The sequence below is a fragment of the Oratosquilla oratoria genome, chromosome 11 (assembly GCF_046742065.1).
Source record: "Oratosquilla oratoria isolate Oo_2021 chromosome 11, ASM4674206v1, whole genome shotgun sequence".
NCBI lineage: Eukaryota > Metazoa > Arthropoda > Malacostraca > Stomatopoda > Squillidae > Oratosquilla > Oratosquilla oratoria.
This window is the reverse complement of record NC_134787.1, coordinates 40553691-40578026: the sequence shown is the minus strand read 5'-3', so window position 1 is coordinate 40578026 and position 24336 is coordinate 40553691. Positions and strand designations below refer to the sequence as shown.

The 24336-nt window shown below is 37.7% G+C and overlaps 1 protein-coding gene across 2 annotated transcripts in view; it reads right to left on the bottom strand.

Moving 5' to 3' along the window:
• The window catches only part of LOC143029751 (integrin alpha-PS5-like), a gene marked incomplete at its 3' end in the record, with an annotated part of 123093 nt that overhangs the window by 31842 nt on the left and 66915 nt on the right, over positions 1-24336 (bottom strand). For both annotated transcript variants that reach the window (XM_076192653.1, XM_076192654.1), the window contains 3 exon segments: positions 342-371; positions 1038-1188; positions 14197-14333. In XM_076192653.1, coding sequence (XP_076048768.1) covers positions 342-371; positions 1038-1188; positions 14197-14333 — 318 coding nt within the window.

Genomic DNA, 24336 nt, shown 5'->3' with positions numbered 1-24336 from the left:
TATCCTACAAGAAGTCAGTTATTTGGCACTGGTCTGTACAGAGCACTGCCAGGCTGAAGAAGTTGAATTGTACATTTTATTTGAAAGGCAACACCACATTTTGACAAATAAACTTTAGTGCTAATAGAATACATTGCAAACTGGTCTTATCTTTCATTCTATTTTGACAGATATCAAATGATATCACTAAGATTCATGAAGGGTGAAATCCCAGACTGAGCAGGGTGTTCATCAATTGAGACCTCACTCAGGCTTGGGATCTGCACCTCAGCTGAGTAAAATTATCTAGTGTTTGACAAAACTGTAGTAAAAAGGTCTAGGATGAAGTGTAAGAGGCTTACCAAGACGTGGCAGGTTGTGGGAGTTCTGAGCTGAAACAGAGAAAGACCACAAGACATCAGACAAATGGACTACCTGCCTCACAGATTTAGATATAGCTAAAGCCAGGATAATCTCACCCTCCTGATGGGAACTCTGAGACAGATTTAGATGATTTATCAGTATATGCCATTTCAAAGTGCTCACATGACCAGCTCAATCTACTTCCTAGGCACCCTCCTGTATAAACAAGTCTGTCTGTCTGTCTCTCTCTCTCTCTCTCTCTCTCTCTCTCTCTCTCTCTCTCTCTCTCTCTCTCTCTCTATTGCTCTCTCTCTCTTTTTTCCATCTCTCTATTTCTCTCTCTCCTGACATAAGTACAGCATTTAAACCTAGTTACTTCATATTTGTATATGTGATTTCTTGACATTAAAACTATTGGCTTAATGTGTCTATTTTTAAATATAAGGCTTCATAATCTGCATCATTTAATTCATTTCCCTTCAGTATTCCCATCCCCCTAATTCACCTGATCATATATTACCAGCAAAGCAAAGTGGTTAGGCATGGGAGAGAAAAACTCCCTTATATCTAAACCCTTTCATTTACTCTTATAATACATGTTCCTTACACTCCTTCCTGCTGAAACCATGCAATGACCACCTAAAGTACTGATATTTTACTTCCTTTTTGAGTTTAGGTGTTGCATTAGTACTCACCAGAAGGTAGCTGGCGTTTAATTCGAGTGTGAGGTGTGGGTTGATCCCTAAGGGTATCTGGACCCCCTTCCCCATCTTCAAAAGGACCCTCACTTGCCAGCCTGTATTCAAACTGCAACTGAATGGCTTCTCGGTAGTTACCCACCTCATTCTGTAGGATTAAGATCAACTTGATTTAGCTCATGAAAATGCCCACTATTTTTTTTTAGTAATGTGTACCCAGTCACTACTTCAAGGATAGACTTCACCTACTGGCACAAACATGAATGCATAGGTTTAAATAGATATAACTTAAAAGTATCTTCCTACTACATAAATGAGGAAATATTGAAAAAATCAAAGAATTCTTGACTTGCCCTAGACTGAAACACAGCAGTGGAGTTGTTTTTGTATAAAATAGATAATATAAACAAGATTGAAAGAATACAAAGAGCAGTGACCAAATTAGTTTCTGGCGTTGTAGATAAAATGTATGAATAGGAATTGACAGCACAGGACCTATTATCACTGTAAGAAAGAAGTATAAGAGGTGACTAAATATAGCACAAGCTTGAATGATATGAATCTAAAACAAAGTATACTACAATTGGGTAAATACACATATACATGCTCTTAAGTCTCAAATACAGTGGTTCAATCAATCTGTTAACCCAAGAGTCCCACAGCTCCTAGGTAACTAGTAATGACCACCTGATGGGCCCACAAGTAATTCAATGAGGAGATATTATGCTGTTGTCTGGATAAGGTGAGAGCAAGGCAGTGCAGGATGAGGTGTTCTGTGTCTACTATGTGGTGATTGCATCTGGGGTAATTTGATTCTGTGGTTAGGACTGTTCTTTGTTGCTACATTTTCAATGCTGGGAGGGGGCCTGAACATAGTTATGCTATTGTGGTTCTCGTTTGTCATGTGAAAGATTTCTTGATTGGGAGTTAAATGGAATACAGAATTTGGGGATTGACCTTGGAATACTTGTTCTGTGATTTCTGTGTGTATGTGTTTTTTTTATAGGTGTGAGGTACAGGTGGTAGGTTGTAATTGTTTGAGTATTATGTTGCTGGTTTAGTTTTTTGTTGCATTCAGTTGGCTGTGATAGTATTATGTGATGGGAGGGACTGAAGGATCTTGGATAGGACTGTATATCTATCATTTTCATGTGCTGCTCTGTGGGGAGGCTGTTGGTATCTGAGTGGAGATGTTCTATTTTGGCTGGATTTAGTGCAATCAGTTGTTAGTTTTAACCACTTCGGTACAATGACGCCTACGTAGGTGTTATGAGGTGTGAGCGGGTATATGAGGATACCAGCATTGGCGTCTTGATTATATATTTTTTGTAGTTGTACATGAGTTACCTCCAGATTCTGTGAACTGGTTTGATCACATTCTCTGTGTGAATCATATATATGGCAGCCAATGCTGCGTGTGAGAATTTGACTCGTACTGAAGTGGTTGATGTTTTATTTTGTGCTTTTTATATGTTGTCTTTGTTTTCTTGGTTGTAGGAAAATATGCTGAGGAGGTATCATGGAGTGGTTCTTATTTTAAGAGATGCTGCTACTACAAGAAGGACCAGACTAATTGCTTCACCAAATACAAATGCCCCTCACTGACCTCCACCTGCAGCCAGAGGTGCAGCCTCAAGGGGCCTATATCTGGTCTGCAGAACAGGCTCAAAAATAAAACTTGTTTCTTCCCCCTCATAAGGGAGGTAGTCAGGTCAAAGCACATTCCTACCCACTCCACTCCCATCCACCATCCTTGTTTCCTTTCATCCCAGCCTCTCAAGGATGAAGGGTCATTCCTGTCTCCTACCCACTGCTGTGCTGGGTTACAATATGTACTTGTGTTGCACATCATTACAACCATCACCACCAGGGCTACTGCTGTCACCGTAGTTGTGCCATGTCATTGTGACTATCGTTAACTCCACCAAGGGTGCTGCTCTCATGGCAGGTATCAGACATGGGACCAACAGGCACAACATAGTCAGAAAGAATTTTGACACTGAGGTCGTAGCATGTTTACTCATTACTGTTCTTCATTACTGTACTCACTTTGTGGCCAAAATTAAAGACAAGAAAAAGCTACTGACTTTCTTTATCAAATAGTAAAATATAATGACAGGTGACCTTCCAGTTGCTGTTGTTGTTGTTGTTCCCTAGACTGGCAGAGCAATCCCATCTCCCTGAAGAAAGCCACGGCTGGAACAGGATTTCCCTACAAATTCCTTATAGTGTGTATATTGTACTGATGGCATGCATGATTGTGTACAATACAGTTTTCCATTATGTGTTGTATAGTTTGGGGTGAAATGTTACACCCAGGTCTGTAATGTGGTCATCCAGCCTCTTCTGGTAACTTAGAAGGGCTGGATGGTGGCCACACGGCAGCCTGGTTAGGTGGACTCTGTCCTCTCAGGAGAGAGAGGATTCAGAGTCATGGGGTCTGGCATGCATCAATGTTTTATCTTTCAGTTTGTTGATAGAGCAGTGAGTGATATGATAATGGATATGTTTCTGGAGGCTGGTGTCTGGTGATTATGGAGGAAGAGAAGAGAGTATTTGTGTGTGATATAAGTATTTAGTATTGTTTTGATGCTTTTTGACATGTGTGGGTGTTCTGTTCTGTAGTGTAGTGGGTGGCCTGTGTTTGTGGAGGCTGTGGCAAGTGTTTGTGTGCCTCTCATGTCAAAGTGATCTTTGACTTTCTTGTATCTATGGTTTAAAGTTACACACGGGAAAGTCTGAGAACTTACTAGTCTCTGTGCTCAGACATTGGTGGTCTGAAGTTAAAGAGAAAGCTTAATGGCTTCCGATAAGAACCGTAAAAGTCCTAAGCCGAGGTTTCTTGAGAGAAGCGTCTGGTACCAGTGCTGAAGGTGATCTCTCGTTCAGTTGACGAAAAGCAGTGTCATTCGGTAGGGAGTCTTACATATTCATAAAAGCTTCGAAGCCACGGGACAACTTATACTTTAAGCAAATTCTCAAAGTTCCCGATTTATAAACCAAAATTACATCATAGGTTTAATAAAATAAAGAGGGAGAGGAGTTTAATTGTATTTTGATTAAAGCTACGATAGTGTGGTTCGCAGTTTCAGGAAAGGTTCCTCAATCAAAATTAAACAAGCCTTGAGGGAAATCACTGTAACTTAAGGTAAACGATGCAATTCCCTAACAATAATTACTACAGCCTCCCCGACAACAAAAAGAAAGTGTTTAAGAAATATAACACTTTCAAGTAAAATTTACAACAAGTTTTTGAGTGCTAGAGACCTTACTAGGTCTCAAGAGGCTGGCGCAGTCTTACGAGTTGGCCTCAAAGAGGTAGGTTCCAGAGTGACACAGTCGTCTTGTAAAGAATTAACCTCCTCTAAGTTTGAGGCCTCTTCAAATGGTTCCAACTCTCTAGCCTGAACATTAGGATCCCCAGGGGATTCATCCTCAAGATTGGAACTCAACTCAGCATGGAGCTCTAGAGGGATTAAAAGTCTAATGTTGACTTTGATAGAGTTTCCATCGGGTTTAACAAAAAATTTTGAACATCAGACAAAAGAGTGGTAATCTCTGCCAAGGAAGGAACAGACCTACCCAATACCTTATACAAACATTGTTCCACTGTCTGTATTAACCTTTCCCAAGTGGCACCATACCAAGCAGCATAAATAGGAATGGTTCTATGCTGAACAGGGGAAGTTTTAAACTTCTCTTCAAATTCAGATGACAAAAGTTGTCCAATAACACTCCCCGCTTGTACGAAAGATTTAGCATTATCAGAATAAACAGCAGAAGGAATTCCATATCTTTTAGCAAACCTAACAAAAGCCAAAATGAACTCAGGAGTGGACATAGTATCCACAACTTCTACATGAACTGCTCTAGTATTGAAACAAGTAAATATTAGTATATATGCCTTTACCTTCTCTCCATTCCTGTCTCTAACCCATAAATGCCCCGTGTAATCCACACCAGTATGGGCAAAGGGCACACTTAGATTCTCTCTAGAGGCAGGTAAAGAGGAAAGAGAAGGATAATTAACTGCACGGGAATTGTATTTCCTACAAACTACAATCCTTCAAAATGCTTAAAACAGCTTGCCTGGCCTTAAGGATCCAGAGTCCATGCATACGAAAGAAATCAAGTGTGGCTTGTAGTCCCATGTTCATAACTTGGCAATGTGCAAAGTAAATTAGGATTTTAGTCAAATGATGAAATTTGGACAAAGAAAGGGGATTGACCTCATATTTGAGGTCAATGTTCTTGTCAATTCTGCCATTGGACCTTATCAAACTATTCTTGTCCAAGAACAAGTTCATTTGACTTACCAAAGGAGGTATGTCATTGGTATTGGAGTTCTACAAATAAGCCAATTCAGCAGGAAAGGAATCCTTTTGCATAATACTCATCAAATAATTAGATGCTGCCTTAACAGGGTCAGTATTAGACTTCTTGAACAGAAAGACAGCCATAGAAATAAAAAAAGTGTGATGTAGAAGTTTGCTGGAAGAAGAAAACCTTGAGACATCTATTAGAGAAGGAGTATCAACTTGCACAACAGCCGCATTGACAATGTCTCCCTTGAAACAGGAGGGAATACATCCCAAGTGACCCTTTGGCCAAGTATGAGGTGGCAACAACAACCATTCAGGTCCATAAACCCACCAATTGATTTTTTCCTTGAACACCTTAGCACTACAAGGTTTAGTTAGGAAATCAGCCATATTATGTTCGGAAAGAACATAAGTAAAAGAAATAGGTGTGAACTTGGCCTTGAAAGTTTCCAAGAGATTGGAAATTTCTTTTAATCTATTATTAACAAATATATTTTTCTTAGGAGCCTTGTTGGTTAGGATCCAAGAAAGAGCAACTTAACTATCAACAAAAAGAACCACAGATTCAACCAGTGGGGCAGACACCAGTCCTTCCTCAAAAATAGTGCTGAGGCATTTCAAAGAGAGAAAAGTTGCCATAAGCTCCAAAGACGGTAAAAATCTTTGTTTAATAGGAGCCACCTTGACCTTGGCAAATAGAAGAGAGGTATTAGACTCATTTAGTTCTCTTCTTTCTTGCCCTACATAGATGGCACATCCATAGGCTTCCTTGGAAGCATCAGCAAATACAAATAATTTAAGTGGAGATTCAGATCAGAAAGTTTTCCTTTTAAAGGATAGGTTATTAACCTCCCTAAAATTTTCACATAACTTGTTCCATCTAGCAAGTAACTCGCTATCTAATTTCCAATCCCAATCCACCATCTTTTGGCACATCTCTCTCATAAGGATTTTTCCATGCAACAGCACAGGAGAGTAAAGCCCTACAGGATCAAATACAAAAGACAAGGAAGACAAAACTTGTCTTTTGGTCGAGGCATCTTTGTCAAGGGAAACATCCTTGATTCTCAAAGTATCATAATCCTTATTATAAATGTATCTCAACACTTTTACCTCCTCTTTATTGCAAACTACTTCTTGATCAAGAACAGAAAGAATAAAAGTCATGTTGCATGTCCACTCCCTGAGAGGTAAACCTCCATTGAACATGATCTCATTAATCTTCTCGACCATAGCAGGGAGGGAACAAAATTCATTGGTAGTGTAGACCAAATTGTCTATATATAATTTATCTTTGATTAAGGAGGCAGTTAGAGTGTCAGGCTGCAAAGAAAAATGGTGTTGGGTAATGAAATTCAGAATGAAAGGAGAGCAAATGAAGCCAAAAATGATAGTATTATACCTGAAGGATACATACTGGTTGTTAATCCTCCTAAAGAAACAGAACCTGTTACGATCAGCCTCATCCTTCAAATGGATCTGCAAGAAGGCTTTCATAACATCAGCCAAAATGACATAATTATTGGTTCTGAAATACAACAAGAGAGAGAGGAGGTTGTTCATTAAATCAACTCCCAGGAATGCAGCTTCATTTAAGGAAGGAGCTTTTCCTACTTTAAGAGAGCAATTGAAAACTGGCCTTATTCTAGAAGTGGCAAGATCATCATCCTTCAACACATGTCTATGGGGTATAAAGATTTGTCCAGGGACTCTTTTAGTAACTGGCTCAATAATACCCAAGGCCTCTTGCTGGTCAAACACAGCTTCATATTCCTCTCTAACCCCCTTTTGCTCAAGTTTGTCATAAACCCTTTGAGCCACTGCCAAGGCAATCTTCAGATTAGAGGGAACAAGGTCCACCAAATCCTTTTTCCACGGGATCTTCACATAGTAGTGTCCATTCTTGAAGGAAATGCACTGTTTAAATCTATCAATTTCTAAAGCATCAATGTCCGGGGGGTCTGTTTCTCTTTAATGCCAATGGACTCAAAAGAATAGAAATTGTCAAGACCATACTCTACATTAGAATTAATAAAGACTTCCTGCAAAGGATCAAATTGAGAACTTACAGGTTCTAAACAGAAGTTGACAAGCAACCTTTCCTTGCCTAACCTTTTGGGAGGAAAGTATTTAACAGTCCTTTTAGACAGAGAAAGGGAAGTACTCTTCTCAGGATTTAGAGAAATTCCATTGGTCTTGAAAGAGGAATTATAAAAAAACGAGAATCTCCATGATATTCCTCTAAGCAATTAAATGAATCCACTCCAAGGTCAGAATCTGGTTTTACCCCATTTGAAACTATCAATATTTTGCATTTCATTAGAGGGAATTTCAGGAATCCCCCTATCATTCTCTTTAAGTAGAAAGGCTTCTCACTAAGAGGGATATATTGAGCCCCAGTCCCGTATGGAATGAAACCATCAGCAAGTTTAATAACCTTGCATGACGGGCTACCATATAAGGGGGCACTTTCAATTGAAAAGTGTTTAAAGTTTTGAAGAATATAATTTCCTATGATGCCTAAAATGTCCAGTTGATCTCCCTCCACTTTTGGAAAACTAGGTGAAACAAAAAATTTATAAGGACAAGTTGAATCCTTCTATAGCAAAAAACAAACAAAACAAATTCATCCTTGAGGGGAGTTTTAAGCTAGCAGTGTAGTTTAAACCTCTTTTATTCATTAGAGGTAAACCAAAGGAAGAAACTAACTTGTCCATAGAAGGACTTAAACAAGGTCCGACTCTGTCCTCTACAAATTCCATGTTAATGATAGAAAACTAGGCTCTAGTGTCCAACAAAAGGAGACATTGGGCAGTTCTCTTGCCTCTGCTAATAGGAAAGGAAACCAAAGGAACAATGGAATCGAATAAATTATGAAAATTAAACACTTTCCCTTCAGAAAGTGGTGACTTTTAAGTCTAACTAAAACTGACTGGTAAACTTCCTCGAGTTGATTAAAATTGGGGTAATTTGAATCAATCACCCGAGACAATTCAATTAAGAAAAATTTAGGTAACTTATTTAAAATTAATTTAATGATCAAAAGAAGGCCCTTGCTTCCTGGTCTAGTGAAATCTACTCCAGTTCCCTTAAGGTCTTGTAGATTGGAATCTACAGACCTAATGTAACTTTCTAGGTCCCTTAACATAGACAAGAAACATTATTGGTGCAAACACTTAACCTTGTGGTACTCCATTCATTACTGCTCTCCAGCTTGACATTTTCTCCTTTACTACTGCCCTCATATATTTTAGGTAATGCTCATCCATGTATTCCTAAGAGAGTTATATAATGTTGTAACTGGCTTTACTTGATATTTTGTGTTGCCATAATATATCTAGACTGGATTTGGTCACAGTGAAGCAACACAAAGCTATCTAATGAAATATAGGACCATAAAAAATAAACTGAAATATAGATACTAGTTTACAGACCTCTCAAGGATAAAATGCTGCAGAATACAAGAAATGGTTAAAAAGCAACAGGTCAGGGGTCACATAGGCATAGGGAAGTAGTGCCATCACCATATATACTTAATCATAAGCAAAATTCAGATAGGTAGCTAATGATAATTTGTAAATCTCTTTCACACAGAAATAAGGAAGTGAAATGAATGTGAAGCCAGATATAGAAAATGGCACCTATACCATTGGCACTTGCAAGTACCCCAAATATAAAAAGAGGGTTGCGTGCTATAACACAACAATCGTGCCCTCGTTCAAACCCCTCGTATCATGTAAGTTTATTTTTGTATAATTTGTGAACAAGTAAAAATAGTTATATTTTTTGCATTTCGCCTTTATTTCATATTCAGTGTAAAAAAATACTCAATAAATAAGGCAAAAGCACGGTAATTGATAAAACTGTTAAAATTGTGGCCAGATTTGATATAGTGAATCAAAAACAACACTAGATCATGACAGATGGTCTGTAGGTGATGTATTTGTGCAGCCTGTAATTGTCTTTAGAGCTTTGTTCTGTATAAGCTGTAGGGTGTCGTGGTGTGTCTTAATAAGATTAGGGGTCCATGTGGGGTTTGCATAATTCATCACAGGATGTTCGTATTGTTTGTATACTGTATTGGTAGTTTCTTTGTTTTGTCCTTATGTTGTTCCTACAATTGATTTAAGCACGTTAAGTCTAGGTGTTCTTTTTTTCTTTATGTTTGTGCTGTGTTGTTTGAATGAGATGGATATGTTGTATGTTATGTCAAGAATTTTGTGTGTATTTACCTAGTTGTATTTACCTAGTTGTATTTTACGGGAAGGGGAGCTATGCTCGTGGGGTCCCGTCTTCATATCTCATTTTATCTAAACTATTTTTAAATTCATGTATTGTTTTTGCACACACCACTTTCTCATCTAACTTGTTCCAACTGTCTATTGCTCTGTGAGGAAAGCTGTTCTTTTTCAAATCTCTTCTATAGTTGTCTTTTTTTATTTTCTTTCCATGTCCTCTTGTATTTCTGTCATCCCATTTTATCAGATTCTCTCTATCAGTAATTTATATGCCTTTCATGATTCTGTAAATAGCTATCAAATCTCCTCTCTCTCTTCTTTGCTCTAGTGTCTGTTGTTTAAGTTTTTGTAGTCTCTCTTCATATGATAGTTTTGAGAGTGTTGGTGCCAGTTTTGTAATTGCTCTTTGTATTCTTTCAAGTTTTTTTATACATTTTTTTGTACTTGGTGACCATATCGTTGCTGCATATTCCAATCTTGGTCTTATCAGGGTGATTAGGATTTTCCTCACCATTTCTTCATCCAGGTATGTAAATGCCACTTTAATTGTTCTTATTAAATTATAAGTTTCTCCAAAAATCTTATTTATATGTTTCTCAGGTGACATATTATTCATAACAATGACTCCCAGGTCCTTCTCATTTTCTACTCTTTTTATTCCTTCTTCTCCCAAATTATATGATCCTGTTATTCTGTTTTTGCTTTTTCCAAATTCCATTATACTACACTTTTTTGTATTGAACTCCATCTCCCACTTCCTACTCCATTCTTGTACTTTATTTAGATCTGTCTGTAGTGATTCACAATCTTCTTCAGTTTTCACTCTTTTCAGTAATTTTGCATCATCTGCAAAGAAGCTCATATAGCTTTCAAATCCTTCATCCATATCATTAATATATATAGCAAACATTATTGGGGCCAGAACTGTTCCCTGCGGGACACCGCTTATTACTTCATTCCATTTTGAGTGCTGATCTCTTATCACTACTCTCATTTTTCTTTCTTGCAAAAAGTCTTCCATCCAATTTAGCAATTTACCTTGTATTCCTCCTTCATATTCTAATTTCTTAAGCAACTTCTTATGTGGTACTTTGTCAAAAGCTTTTTTTAGGTCTAGAAATGCACAATCAGCCCATCCATCTCTTTCTTGTATTATATCTATTAGCCTTGAATAGAAACATATTAAATTGGTGACGCATGATCGTCCTTGTCTGAATCCAAATTGCCTTGGATTTAGTACGTTGTTTTTTTTCCAAGTATTTTACCCATCTACTTTTGATAATTCTTTCACATATTTTTGCTATTGTACTTGTTAGAGAGACTGGTCTATAGTTGGTAGGTTCTTCTTTATTTCCTCCTTTATATATAGGTACTATATTTGCTTTTTTCCAATCTTCTGGAACTTTTCCTTCTTTTAAGGAACTGCTTATTATGCTATGTATTTTGTCTGCCAGTTCATTCCTGCATTCTTTCAGAATCCAGTTTGCTATTTCATCTGGCCCATGCGATTTTCTGACATCAAAATTACCCAAGTGTGTCAATATTTCATTCTTTGTTACTTCTATTTCTTCCATAGGGGGGACTTTTTCCTTCCACTCAATCTCTTCAGGTTGTATATTTTCCCTTGTAAACACTGATTTAAAATGTTTGTTCATAATTTCTGCCATTTCCATTTCCTCAGTGTATTCAACTCCTCCTTGTCTTAATTTCTCCAAGTCTTGTTTGTTTTTCAGTTTATTGTTTACAAATCTGTAGAATAGTTTTGGTTGATCTTTACACTTTTCTATAACATCTTTTTCATATTTTCTTTTTTCCTCTCTGCACTTTTGTACATATTCATTTCTATAACCAGTATATATTTTCCATTTTTCAGGTCTTCTGTCTTTTTTCCATCTGGTCCAGGCTTTGTCTCTTTTGTCTTTTAACTCCCTACAACTTTTGTTGTACCAGCATTTTACATATTCTTTTTCTTGTTTTTGTCTTGGGACATACTTTTCCACTCCTTTTTTGTAAATTTTTGTCAAAATATTCCATTTCTCTTCCACTGATGTTTCTTCTTTGTATATTTCTTCCCAGTTTTCTTGTTGGAAGAATTCTCTTATTTTATCAAAGTTTGTTTTTTCATACATCATTCTTCCTTTTCTATATTGTTCATTTCTTTTCATATATTTTTCTTCATTAAGTTCCAGTTCAATCAATATGTGGTCACTTTTACCTATTGGTGTTTTATATTCAATCTTGTCCACTATTCTAGGTTCAGATGTAATTATTAAGTCTAGCCTCGATGGTTCTTCTTCATTTCTATACCTAGTGTTCTCTTGTATCCATTGCGTCATTGAATGGTCAGTAATCATCTCAAGTAGAGCATTTCCCCATGAGTCATCACCACTTTTTACTGTCATTTCTTCCCAGCAGATTTCTTTGCAATTAAAGTCGCCCATCATAACTATTCTTCCTCCGTCTTCCATTATTTTAGTTAATGCTATCTTTGTGTCCTCTAACATACTTTTATGTTCACTCTCCTCCCATGAGGCTGTTTTCGGAGGCACATAATTGATCACAAATTTTCTGCTCTTCTTATCTCGGTCTTCCACTTCTATCATAATCATCTCTACTGTATTCTTTCCATATATGACACCTTTCACGTTTATATACTTCTTAGTCAGGAACATAACTCCACCCCCTTGTTTTTTCTCTCTGTTTCTAATCCAATAATTGTATGTATCATGTCCTACACTGTTGGGTGGTAGTGGGCCTTTTAATTTTGTTTCTACAATTCCCATTATGTCCGGTTCTTTTTCTTTCAAATAATCATTCAGTTCATTCAATCCTGTTATCAATCCATCTATATTTGTGTAAGACACTCTTAGTTTTCTGTCACTTCCATTGTGTTCTCTGTTTCCCTTATGTTTTTCTTTAGTATGTCGAACTGCTTTATTTTCATGTTCACTACTCTCCAATAGAATCTCTCTTTCTCTGACTCCGTTCTTTCCTCGTTTTTTGCCTTAGCTTCAATTCTTTTCTGCTTTTCTGCCTCTCTTTCCTCCTTATTCATTTCTCTTTTTATCCATACCTTTTTATATTGATCATTTGTTGCTAGTTTCCCTGTCTTGGATAGAATTTTCTCTGCCGTTGTTTGTGACCTGAATTTAATCTTAATTGGTCTGGTCTTATCTGTACTATATTTTCCGAGTCTGAATTTTTCCTCAATTTCCTTTATAATTTCTGGTTCATCTTCCTGGACTAATTTTAATAAACTGCTTACTCTTTCATTTTCCTCCTTGATTCTTGCGGTTCTATCTGGGTTATGTTTCTCTTCCATTCCTAATATAATTATACATTTCTTTTTGTCAGCTAATTCTCTTACTATATTCTCCTTCTGTCTCATCACTTTAATAACTGAGTCTTCATTATGTTCTTTCAATTGCTGTTTGACTATGTCAGTGAATGAAACCTTATTCCCTTCTTGAGTTATTCTCCAATTTTTAGCTTCTGTAGCTATTTTCTCTCTGTTTTCATTACTATTCTTCTTCAATTTCTCATTCTCCTCCTTTACATTTCCTAACTGTCTTTTTAGGTCCTCTACTTCTTCAGTTAAGTTTCTGTTAGCCTTCTCTAGTTGTTCCAACCTTTCAATTCTCTGGAAAATGGAGTCTACATTACCTAACTTACGTTCCAAGTCCTCGATCACCTTATCAACTCTCTCCTCTAGTCTTATCAGTCGGGGGGGGGGGGGTTGTGTCCCCCCCACCCTCTTTAAATCCCTGGAACATATTCTCGTCACTTTCTACTGTATTGCTCCTCTCTATACTTCTAATCTTTACATTTTTATTTGCCATTTCGTCATCACTGAGCTGGTCCGGTGGTCGTTTCATGTTGACCTTACGCCCGTCTGCCTGGGCCAAGTCCTCCACATCCTCATTTCCTTCCATTTCCCCAGCAATCCCTCCCCTTCTCCTCTTTTCCTACTTACCTACTGCCCCACGAGCAATCTCCCCCCACCCTGCAAATACAAAAAGGTACTTCTCTTTGCGTTGGGATCCACAATCGGCACTTTTCTTCAGAACGTTCTTCAAACCGTCCGTTCGTTGAAAGTGTGTGTGTGTATGTGTGTATGTGTGTCTTGTATGAGGGTGTTGTTGATAAAGAGGCATGTTTTGTATTTGTGTTCTGCTGTCCAGTTGGTGAGAAGTGTGGCTGTGGTATAGTTGGGGCTATTTTGAGTCCGTAGTGAACCAGGTGTTGAATGTGTCAAGGTATGGCTGTAGTATTTCAGTGGCTCTGTTTGCTTTACGTTGTGTGCATGTAATTGTTATGTCATGTGCATCAGAAGAAATTTGTATTTCTGGGGTATGGAGTATGGATATATTGTACATGTAATAGATTAAAGAGTGTGGAGGATAGAACTAAACCCAGTTTACAAGATTGGATGCAGAGGTAAAAATTGATAAATTGACAAACACACAAACAGGAAAGTATTCACATAAAAAGTACTGACAGACTTTATAGCATATTGATTAGGCATTTGTCCAAATAACTCATACATTGAACTGGACACAACAAATGTGCCCATGTATTTAATCTTTGACATCTTACCGCCACTTTCGCAGGCCAATCTTTACATGAGATTTTGTTTCTGGTCAGTGTGTCATTGTAGGAGATGAAGTTGTCAGAATCAAAGGAAGCCCTCTGGGTTGGTAGTCCTGGATCTATTGTCACTTGTACATACACATCTGTGAATAGTTGGAACAAATGAGTCATTACATGGAGATGAGGTGGCAATGAAACTTCAAAGCTAGACTATGAAACTTTATTAAGAACCAGATATTTTTCCCCTTTGGTCCTTCTTAAGTGGAAGAAGGTCCAAGGAATCAAAACATCTGGTTCTGAATAAAGTTTCATACTCTATCCTTAAAGTTTCATTATCACCTCAGCTCCACATTCTGTCAGTCTTTAAGTACAGATGAGTCACTGATTCACCATATACCAGGCTCTCTGTGGGACCCATACACAATACATATTCACTGATAATATCAATCAACTTTGATAAATTATGATGAGAGTATTGTTATCGTTGTGTAAACAATATGATCAATCAGTATCACTATTATATAAATCTCACACAATATTTGGCAATACCTATCCTAGCTTAACCTAAGATAAGACAAGATAAGATGAAAAAAGAGAAGTAAGATCAGATAAGATAACCTAATCTAACCCAAACTAACCTATCCAAGGTCAGGCAACTCGTGAAGTGAAGAAAATTTCCATTTAACTCAATTTCGTTAACAACGGCCATATTAGGTTGATACAAAATACCCTAAAAAGGAACATCTTGAAACTTCTTGACTAGTATTGAAAGCAAGAATCATGGTTGTGATTAAAACAGGGAATGACAATGTCATCAGTTAACAAATATTGTGAGATTCTCACTCCCCCCCCCCCCCAACCCTAGAGGAAGACTTCTCCCTGTCCCTAAATCACTGAAGAAGACTTCCCACCATCACCCCCCACAGATGAAATAGTTTGACAACAACAGTGAGAATATAACTTACGAGGAATCTGGGGGCAAAAAGGCTTTGCAAAACTATATCCAAATATTGGAAAAACTTTCTGGACTCAGGGATGTTTTAGATAAAGGAGCATTTTATTCCAAATACACTGGCCAACAAAGAATTTGTCTCAAGGAAAACAATAGCTTTATTTCATATGGTTTTGCATTCAGAATCCAAAAATAATATCTAATTTTTCCATCACTTACAGTTTTTGTGTTCTACAGCATGTTATGTTGTATGTGTTACGTGGGATAAATTTCAATCAAGCAGTTGGCAACACTAAGTTTGGCAACACTACGAGATTGTTATATGTTTGGCAGTACTGTGTTTAAAATATTCGTGTAAGGTTGTGTATAGAATTTGTGTGGCAATAAGTTTGTGATATTGTACAGTAGCATACCCGCCATTCACCTTTACAGTGCCAAGAAACTGTATAAACCACCGAGACAAATTTTGCTTTATTTGCTGTGTACTGACATTCAAGTCAAGATGGTGTTTTGCGCCATTGATTAAAAAGTGTTATGAACATTATTTTGGCTGCAAAGTGGGGGACCATGATAAAAGTTGGGCCCCTCATGTGTGTTGTGTAACCTATGTCAGGCTTCACTGCATGGGCGAAAGGTTCACGCCATATGCCTTTCGCCATCCCTATGGTTTGGAGAGAACCAAAGGATTATACTTTAGATTGCTACGTCTATGTTACAAATATAAAATATATAACATCAACATCCAAGCATATTGTAAAATATCCTAATTTATCATCTGCTATGAGACCAGTACCTCACAACAAATGGATCTACGTGACGAGTCAAGTGGGGAGGTTATGGAAAAAGAAATAGAAGACATGCACTCTCAGCCAATCTGTTCTTCAAGTGAACCACATTTATTGAGTCAGTGAGATCTGAATGGTCTTGTGTGGGATTTAAACTTATCAAAAAAGCAATCTGAATTTCTTGCTTCCAAGTTAAAGGGCTGGAATCTTCCCCCAGCAAGAATCCAAAGTTATCGTAAGTGACATTGTGATCTTTAAACAGTTTTTTTTTTCACACTTGGGGATGGTGTGGTGATTTGCAATGATGCATATTCTGCTATGGAGGAACTTAACCATAAATATGACAGGAATGAATGGCGCTTGTTTACTGACTCTTTTAAAGTGAGCCTGAAACCCGTTTTGCTCCACAATGGAAATAAGTTTCCTTCTGTTCCTCTGGCTCATGCATCCAACATGAAGGGTGCGAAGCTCTTCCTTCCTTTGATATGTTTCTTCTAATTTCTCTGATTTCATCCACGTTGGTCTCCTTCCGTTGATCTTGTGAGACTACGTTATTTGTCAGGGAAGATTACTACTACTACTACTACTACTACTACTACTACTACTACTACTACTACTACTACTACCACTACTACTATTAGTATTGAAGCTGATGTTGCTTCTGTTATTATCATTACTCTATTACTACTTTTGCAACTAACATTTATGATTTTGTTATGCATTGTCTCAGGAAGACAACTGTCAAAGTATTATCATTAACCTAAAATATTTAGAAAAATAATTTCAGGAGATTTAGGATGATTTGATCACAAGAGGTACTGTTAGGGTTGCGAATTGTCCTTTATTCCCCCATAACCCCCATCAGGTGATAGGTTCCTCTAGCTCTCATCTCGGCTGTTACGAAGTTCTACAACCTCCCTGTTATCAAACCGATCCTTCATCCGATTCCTAACCCTCCTCCCTCTCTCTATTACCTTCTCCTCCTCCCCATCCCATTCCCCTTTCCTCCTCCTCCCTCCCCACTTCCCCCTCCCCCATATATTCTTGTCCCTGGATTGTTCGACCTGTGCCAAATGGATACACACACTTCGTAGTTAAATTTTCGCGGCTTTTGGTGTCCACATATATGCCTAAGTGGTAACTTTCATTGCTTGTGTTATCAGTACTGGTTCTACTTCCTTCAGAAAAGGGTGTGTCTACCCCATCTGCATGTTCATATAGCCCCGGTAAGGTTTTGTGTATCCATTTGGCACACGTCTTCCTTTTACGTTACGATTGTTGAAATTAGATAGGGAAAGTGACGTCATTATATATCTACACGTGGTAGTTTAGAAACAAAAGTTGTGTGTTGTTTAGATATAAATGAACACTGGTTGTATACACGACTCGTATGATAGAGAAGGAAGTGTCATTATGTAGTTTTTTTCAATTTCATTTTAGGTTGTGGTGACTAAAAATGGAACGCACTATATACTACACCGAAGATCAGTTAGCACAGCTTGTACATTGTGGTGAGTTTCAACGTGGCTGTGATGATACGGTGGAGACGTTAGATCAAAGTAATCTAACCATCGCGACTGTGGATGAGGGTTCTAGGAGAGAGTGCCAAGGTGGCACAGTGTTTGCATCACCACCTATAGTTTTGGCGTCTCCTCTTTCGCCAGAGATATTTATTGAATGCTCAGAAGGTCCTCATGGGGATCTGAGTGCTGTTATTACACCACGCAATGAGCAGGGTTGGCAAGATATTCCGTCAATATCGGGTTTTACAGGACGTGCACTCTTCACCTCCACCCCAAAACCCAAGCGCCGTCATACTGTGATTACGGAGGAAGCGAGCGACGATTCGGATTCAGACTATGCTCCGGATTATGTGTTTGAATCCCGAGCTCGACCGAGTACTTCGAATTATAATTCAAGCGCTTGGCCCGAGGCAGCTGCGTCATCATTATCACCAAGCCCTGCACATCCATCTTTTCCTACGTCTACCAATCTAGGGTATGTTTAGCCGATTTGGCGCCAGTTCCTAGGCTCACGGAAATGGCGCTTGTTCCGGGCTAGTGACTCCAGCAGCTGGGACGCCACTTGGCGTCACGTGATGCCTTGTGTCACCGCGTTATGCCAAGGCACACCTCATGTAGGGAGGTAATGGCTGAAAAAATGGATTAATATGTGCAAAAATTTTGGTATGTTTTCAAGCTCGGGGTAAATTTTCCTATGGGTGTGATTATGTTTCTGTTTAGGTTTTTAGTATAGAACACACACACACCTGCTAGAAGAAAAATCAGACACAATGGGAATTGTGGTGAGTAAACTAAGGGGCGAAATACCATCCATCGATGTTGGGCATGGATTATACAATTACTGGATTAAAAACAGAGACAAGAAACAGGGAGGAGGAATCATGCCCTTAGCTAAGAAAAATTTGAATGTGGCAGAAATTGCAGAGGGCAAAGGTAATGTAGAACTGATCATGATAAAAGTTGAAGACAAGAACATGAAAAGTAGAAAGTTTGTGGTGACTTATGTGTCCCCAAAAACGAATGCTTGGAAAGAGAACGAGCATACGAAAATGTTAGAAGATACAAAGCAATCATTATATGAGATATTAATGGGCGGGGGGGGGGGAGAATCTGGTAATTATGGGGGGCTTCAATTGCAAAGAAATTTGTTGGGAAAACATGGCAGTGCTAGGAGGAGACGATTTGTGGGGTAAGGTATTACTGGATATGACCATGGAATACACAATGACTCAATGGGTCAGTGAAAACACCAGATACAGAAATAACGAGGAGCCGTCGAAACTAGATTTAGTATTTACAACAGAACCTGAAATTGTAGATAAAATCCAATACAAGGCATCAATTGGAAAGAGTGACCATATACTCATTGAAACTGAACTAAAGGAAGAAATAGACATGGAGAGAAATGAAAAGCATAGGAAAGGAAGATTGATGTACAACAAAACGGACTTTGCAAAACTAAAAAATTTCCAGAATGCAAACTGGGAAATATTTTACATGGAAGAGACAAAAGTGGAAGAGAAATGGAATATCTTGATGGGTAATTACAATGAAGGGGTAAATAGGCACGTACCAAGACAGAAGTGAGAGAGTACATTGAATGCTGGTTCAACAAAAGATGCAGTGAGGCAAAAGACAGAAGGGACAGAGCTTGGAAAAGATGTAGAAAAGATAAAAAAAAAAAAAAAAAAAACTGGAAAATGCCAAGTCTATATAAACTATAGAAATGAGTATGTTAAAGTGAGAAGAGAGGAAAAAAGGAACCATGAAAAGGATATTATAGATAAATGCAAAGAGCAACCCTATCTATTCTATCGATACGTGAATGGCAAACTTAAAAACACGCAAGAAATGGTAAAACTACACCAAGGGAATATAGAATACACAGAAGAATTAGAAACGGCCGAAGTCATGAATAATCACCTCAAATCTGTCTTCACTAGAGAGAAAGCACAATATTGGGACGAAGGTAATGAAAGGCGATCACCCCCCATGAGCAAGATAACAATAACACAAAAAGAAATAGTAGAACACCTATCAAACCTTAACGTCAGGAAATCACATGGCCCGGATGGAATTGCAAATTGGATTCTAAAAGAATGCAAAGAAAAACTTACTGACAAAATACATAACATAATAAATTGTTCACTCAAAGAAGGAAAAATACCAAAAGACTGGAAAAATGCCATCATTGTACCAATATATAAAGGAGGAAACAAGGAAGAACCAACTAACTCTAGGCCACCCTCTAACAAGCTCTATAGCTAAAATTTGTGAGAAAATCAAGAATAGATGGGTAAAACACCTGGAAGACAACAATATAATAAATACACGACAATTTGGGTTCAGACAAGGAAGATCATGTACCACAAACTTAATATGTTTCTACTCAAGAGTAATAGACATAGTGCAGGAAAGGAATTGATGGGCTGATTGTGCCTTCCTGGACTTACAAAAAGCTTTTGACAAAGTATCACACAAAAAATTATTAGAAAAACTGGAACATATAGGAAGGATACAAGGGAACCTACTAAATGGATGGAGGACTTCCTGATTGGTAGAAACATGAGAGTAGTGCTCAGAGAAAAATATTCAGACTGGAAAGAGGTGATCAGTGGAGTTCCGCAATGATCTGTATTGGCTCCAATAATGTTTGCTATTTATGTGAATGACATGGATGATGATGTGAAATGTTACATGAACTTCTTTGCGGACGACGCCGAACTGTTAAGGAAAGTAAAAACTGAAAAGAATTGCGAATCACTGCAGGAAGACCTGAATAAGGTATGGAACTGGAGTCAGAAATGGGAGGTGGACTTCAATATCAAGAAGTGTAGCATAATGGAGTTTGGAAAAAACAAAAACAGAATATCAGGACAATATAAAAATGGAACCAAGGAGGTAAAGAAGGAGAGATCCGAGAAAGATTTGGGTGTAATTATCTCAAACGACTTGTCCTATGACAAATAACCAAAATTGTTGGAGAATCCTACAACATGCTAAGATCAATAAAAGTGGCATTTACATATTTGGACGAAGAAATTATTAAACAAATATTGGTCACACTGATAAGGCCTAGACTAGAATATGCGGCGACATTGTGGTCACCCACTACCAAAAAGAATATAAATAAAATAGAAAGAATCCAGAGAGCAGCAACAAAAAGGGCATCTGCACTTGCAAACTTGTCATATGAGGAGAAATTGGCTAAACTGGAGTTACCGACTCTGAAGCAAAGAGGAGAGGGAGGTGACCTACTGACCATGTACAGAATCATGAAACGCACAGAAATACTCGATAGAGAGGACTTGTTAAACTGGGACAGGAGAACCACTAGAGGACATGAACATACACAACAGAAAAGATCTGAAGAAAAACTGTTTTCCACATAGAGTAGTGGACACTTAGAAGAAACTGGACAATGAAATAGTGTACGCAAAAACCATTCATGAGTTTAAGAGCAAGCTAGACACTGCGATATACAAAGGCGGGTCACCACGACCGTAGCTCCCCTTCCCGCAAAATACAACTAGGTAAATACACACACACGTACGTCGGATACACGGCGAAGATTGGAATTCTGGAAAAGAAGTGCAACTTTCTTGGATCCCAACGACGAGGGAGTACATTGTTGTAATAGTAAGGAAGGTTGAAAGCTCGTGATGTAGTGGGAAGGTAAAGAAAAAGGAGAAAGAGAGGGATTACTGAGGAAAATGGAAGGGGACGAACGGGCCCCGGGTCTTAGGAGAGGTGCAAACAAACGGGGAGCAGAAAACACAGATGAGGAACAACAAGGAAGCAGAGGTGTCAAGAACAGAAATATAGATGATAACAGCTCAATGGAAAGAGAAGATAACTGCTTTTATGGATTTAATGAGGTAGGAGGTGACAACCTCCCCCGACTAGTAAATCTAGAGAAATTAAAAGAACCAAGTAACTCTAGTTACCGAAAGAGTTAATAAACTGGAAGAACTAAAGAAAGAGAATCAAAATCTAACTAAAGAAATAGAAGAATTAAAAAGACAGAGAGAAATAGAGGAAGAGAATGATGAATTAAAGATGAATAACAAAGAAAATAAAGAGTGCATAGCAAAAAAGGTAAGTGCTTGGAAAAAGTACAAGAGAACAATAAAATTCAATTTAGAAGTATAATGGAACAGCAGATGAAAGAACAAACTAAAGACAAAGTTATTAAAGTAATGAGGGAGAAGGAGAATATAGTAAGAGACTTAGTGGATAAAAAGAAATGTATAATTATATTAGGGATGGATGAAAAGTATAATCCAAATAGGACTACAAGAATAAAGGAGGAAAAGGAAAAAGTAAATAAGATAGTTATGGCGGGGTAATTCCCAAACAAGGCAGTTTGTTTCTTAGCTTTAATCTTGACCATGTTTACATGGGCCCGGCATGTCTCAAAATCATAAGTACAGGTATATCTATGCCAGGCGTCAGTGGGCAGTAACAAAATATAAACAGTCAAGTATTATGAAAGAGAATCAGAACAAATATAACTTAGGATCAAACTCTAAGTAGTAAATGAGGGATTTATACATTTATACAAAAACAATGATATAGGTAAATGTATATACTAGAAACATACTGAAACACAAACATGAATCCTTACAAAGATATTAGAGGTAGTTCAAGAAGATGAGCCAGAAAAAGGGAACAAATAGAAGAAATGTATAGACTCGGGAAATACAATACAGATAAGACCAGACCAATTAAGATGAAATTCAGGTCACAAAGCGGAGAATATCTTAGCAAAAACAGGAAAGCTATCAGACAGTGATCAATATAAACTGGTATGGATAAAAAGAGAAATGAATAAAGAGGAAAGAGAGGAGAAAACAAAAAGACTAGAAGCTAAGGAAAAAACGAGAAAAGAACAGAGTCAGAAAAAGAGAAATTCTATTGGAGAGTGAATATGAAAGTGAAGAAATAGTTCATAGCAGAGGAAAACAGAAGGGAAACGGAAAACACAATGGAAGTAGCCGAAAATTAAAAGTGTCTTACACAAATATAGATGGCTTAATAACAAGCTTGAACGAACTGAATGGTTACCTGAAGGAAAAAGAACCGGTGGGAATTATAGAGACAAAACTGAAAGGTCCACTACCACCCAACAGTGTAGGACATGGTGCATATAATTATTGGATTAGAAAGAGAGAAGTAAAACAAAGGGGTGGAGTTATGTTCCTGACTAAGAAGAATATAAATGTGAGGAATGTCACATATGGAAAGAATAGAGATGATTATGATGGAAGTGGAGGACAAGGATGGGAAGAGCAGGAATTTTGTAGTAAATTATGTGCCTCCTAAAATGGCTTCGTAGGAAGAGAGAGAACAAAAGTGTGTTAGAAGACACAAGGATAACACTAAATAAAATAATGGAAGATAGAGGAAGAATAGCTATAATGAGTGACTTTAATTGTAAAGAAATCTGCTGGGAAGAGATGACAGTGGAGGGTGGAGACGACCTATGGGGAAGTGTACTACTTGATATGATTATAGAACATATAATGACGCAATGGGTAACAGAGAATACTAGGTGTAGAAATGAGGAAGAACCATCGAGGCTGGACCTAATAATCACATCAGAACCCGAAATAGTGGACAAGATTGAATATAAGGGAAGATGGATGTATGGAAAAACAAATTTTGATAAAATAATATACACAAGGAGGAAACACCAATAGAAGAGAAATTTAATATTTTGACAAAAATTTATAAAGGAGTGGAAAAGTATATTCCAAGACAAAAACAAGAAAAAGGGTATGTAAAGTGTTGGTACAACAAAAGATGTAGGGAGTTAAAAGACAGAAGGGATAAAGCTTGGATAAAATGGAAAAAAGACAAACGACCTGAAAAATGGAAAATATATACTAGTTAAAGAAATGAATATGTAGAAGTGTGCAGAGCAGAAAAGAGAAAATATGAAAAGATGTCATAGAAAAATGTAAAAATCAACCAAATCTATTTTACAGATTTGTAAACAACAAACTGAAAAACAAACAAGAATTAAAGAAACTACGACAAGGAGGAGTTGAATACACAGAGGAAATAGAAATGGCAGAAATTATGAACAAGCATTTTAAATCGGTTTACGAGGGAGAACATACAACCCAGAGATATCGAGTGGGAGGAGAAAGTCCCCCCTTTGAAAGAGATAGAAGTGACAAGGAATGAAATAATGAATCACTTGAGTAATCTCGATGTCAGAAAATCGCATGGACCAGATGAAATGGCAAACTGGATTTTGGGAGAATGCAGAAATGAACTAACAGACAAAATATATAGTGTAATAAACAGTTCATTGACAGAAGAAAAAGCTCCAGAAGATTGGAAAGGGGCAAATATAGTACCAATTTATAATCGGGGAAACAAGGAAGACCCTACTAACTATAGACCGGTGTCTCTTATAAGTACGATAGCTAGAATTTGTGAAAGAATTATCAAAATTAGATGGGTACGGCATTAGAAAAAAAACAACAAAAAAACGTTAATCCAAGACAATTTGGATTTAGACAGAGACGATCATGCGTCACAAACTTAATGTGTTTCTATTCACTACTACTCCGGCCATAATGAGAAGATAAAGAGTGGAGTAGTCATAGGATTCTTCCTAAGAGCATACCATATATGCAGTAAAGAATTGATCAAGAACGAGGTGATTACATTGTCAACGTTTTCACCAAACTCTGTTACCTGGAAGGGCTATTGCACCGATTAAAAGAAAAGGCTTTAAAAATAGCAGAAATAAGCGTAAGGAAAAGAGGAGACGTGACTGAAAATTGTAGCAGGGGGTATTTGTCCGTGCCAAACTCGAGCCACTCAGGCGGGTTGGGACAGTTGCTCACTAGAGCCGGTGTCAAGATTACGA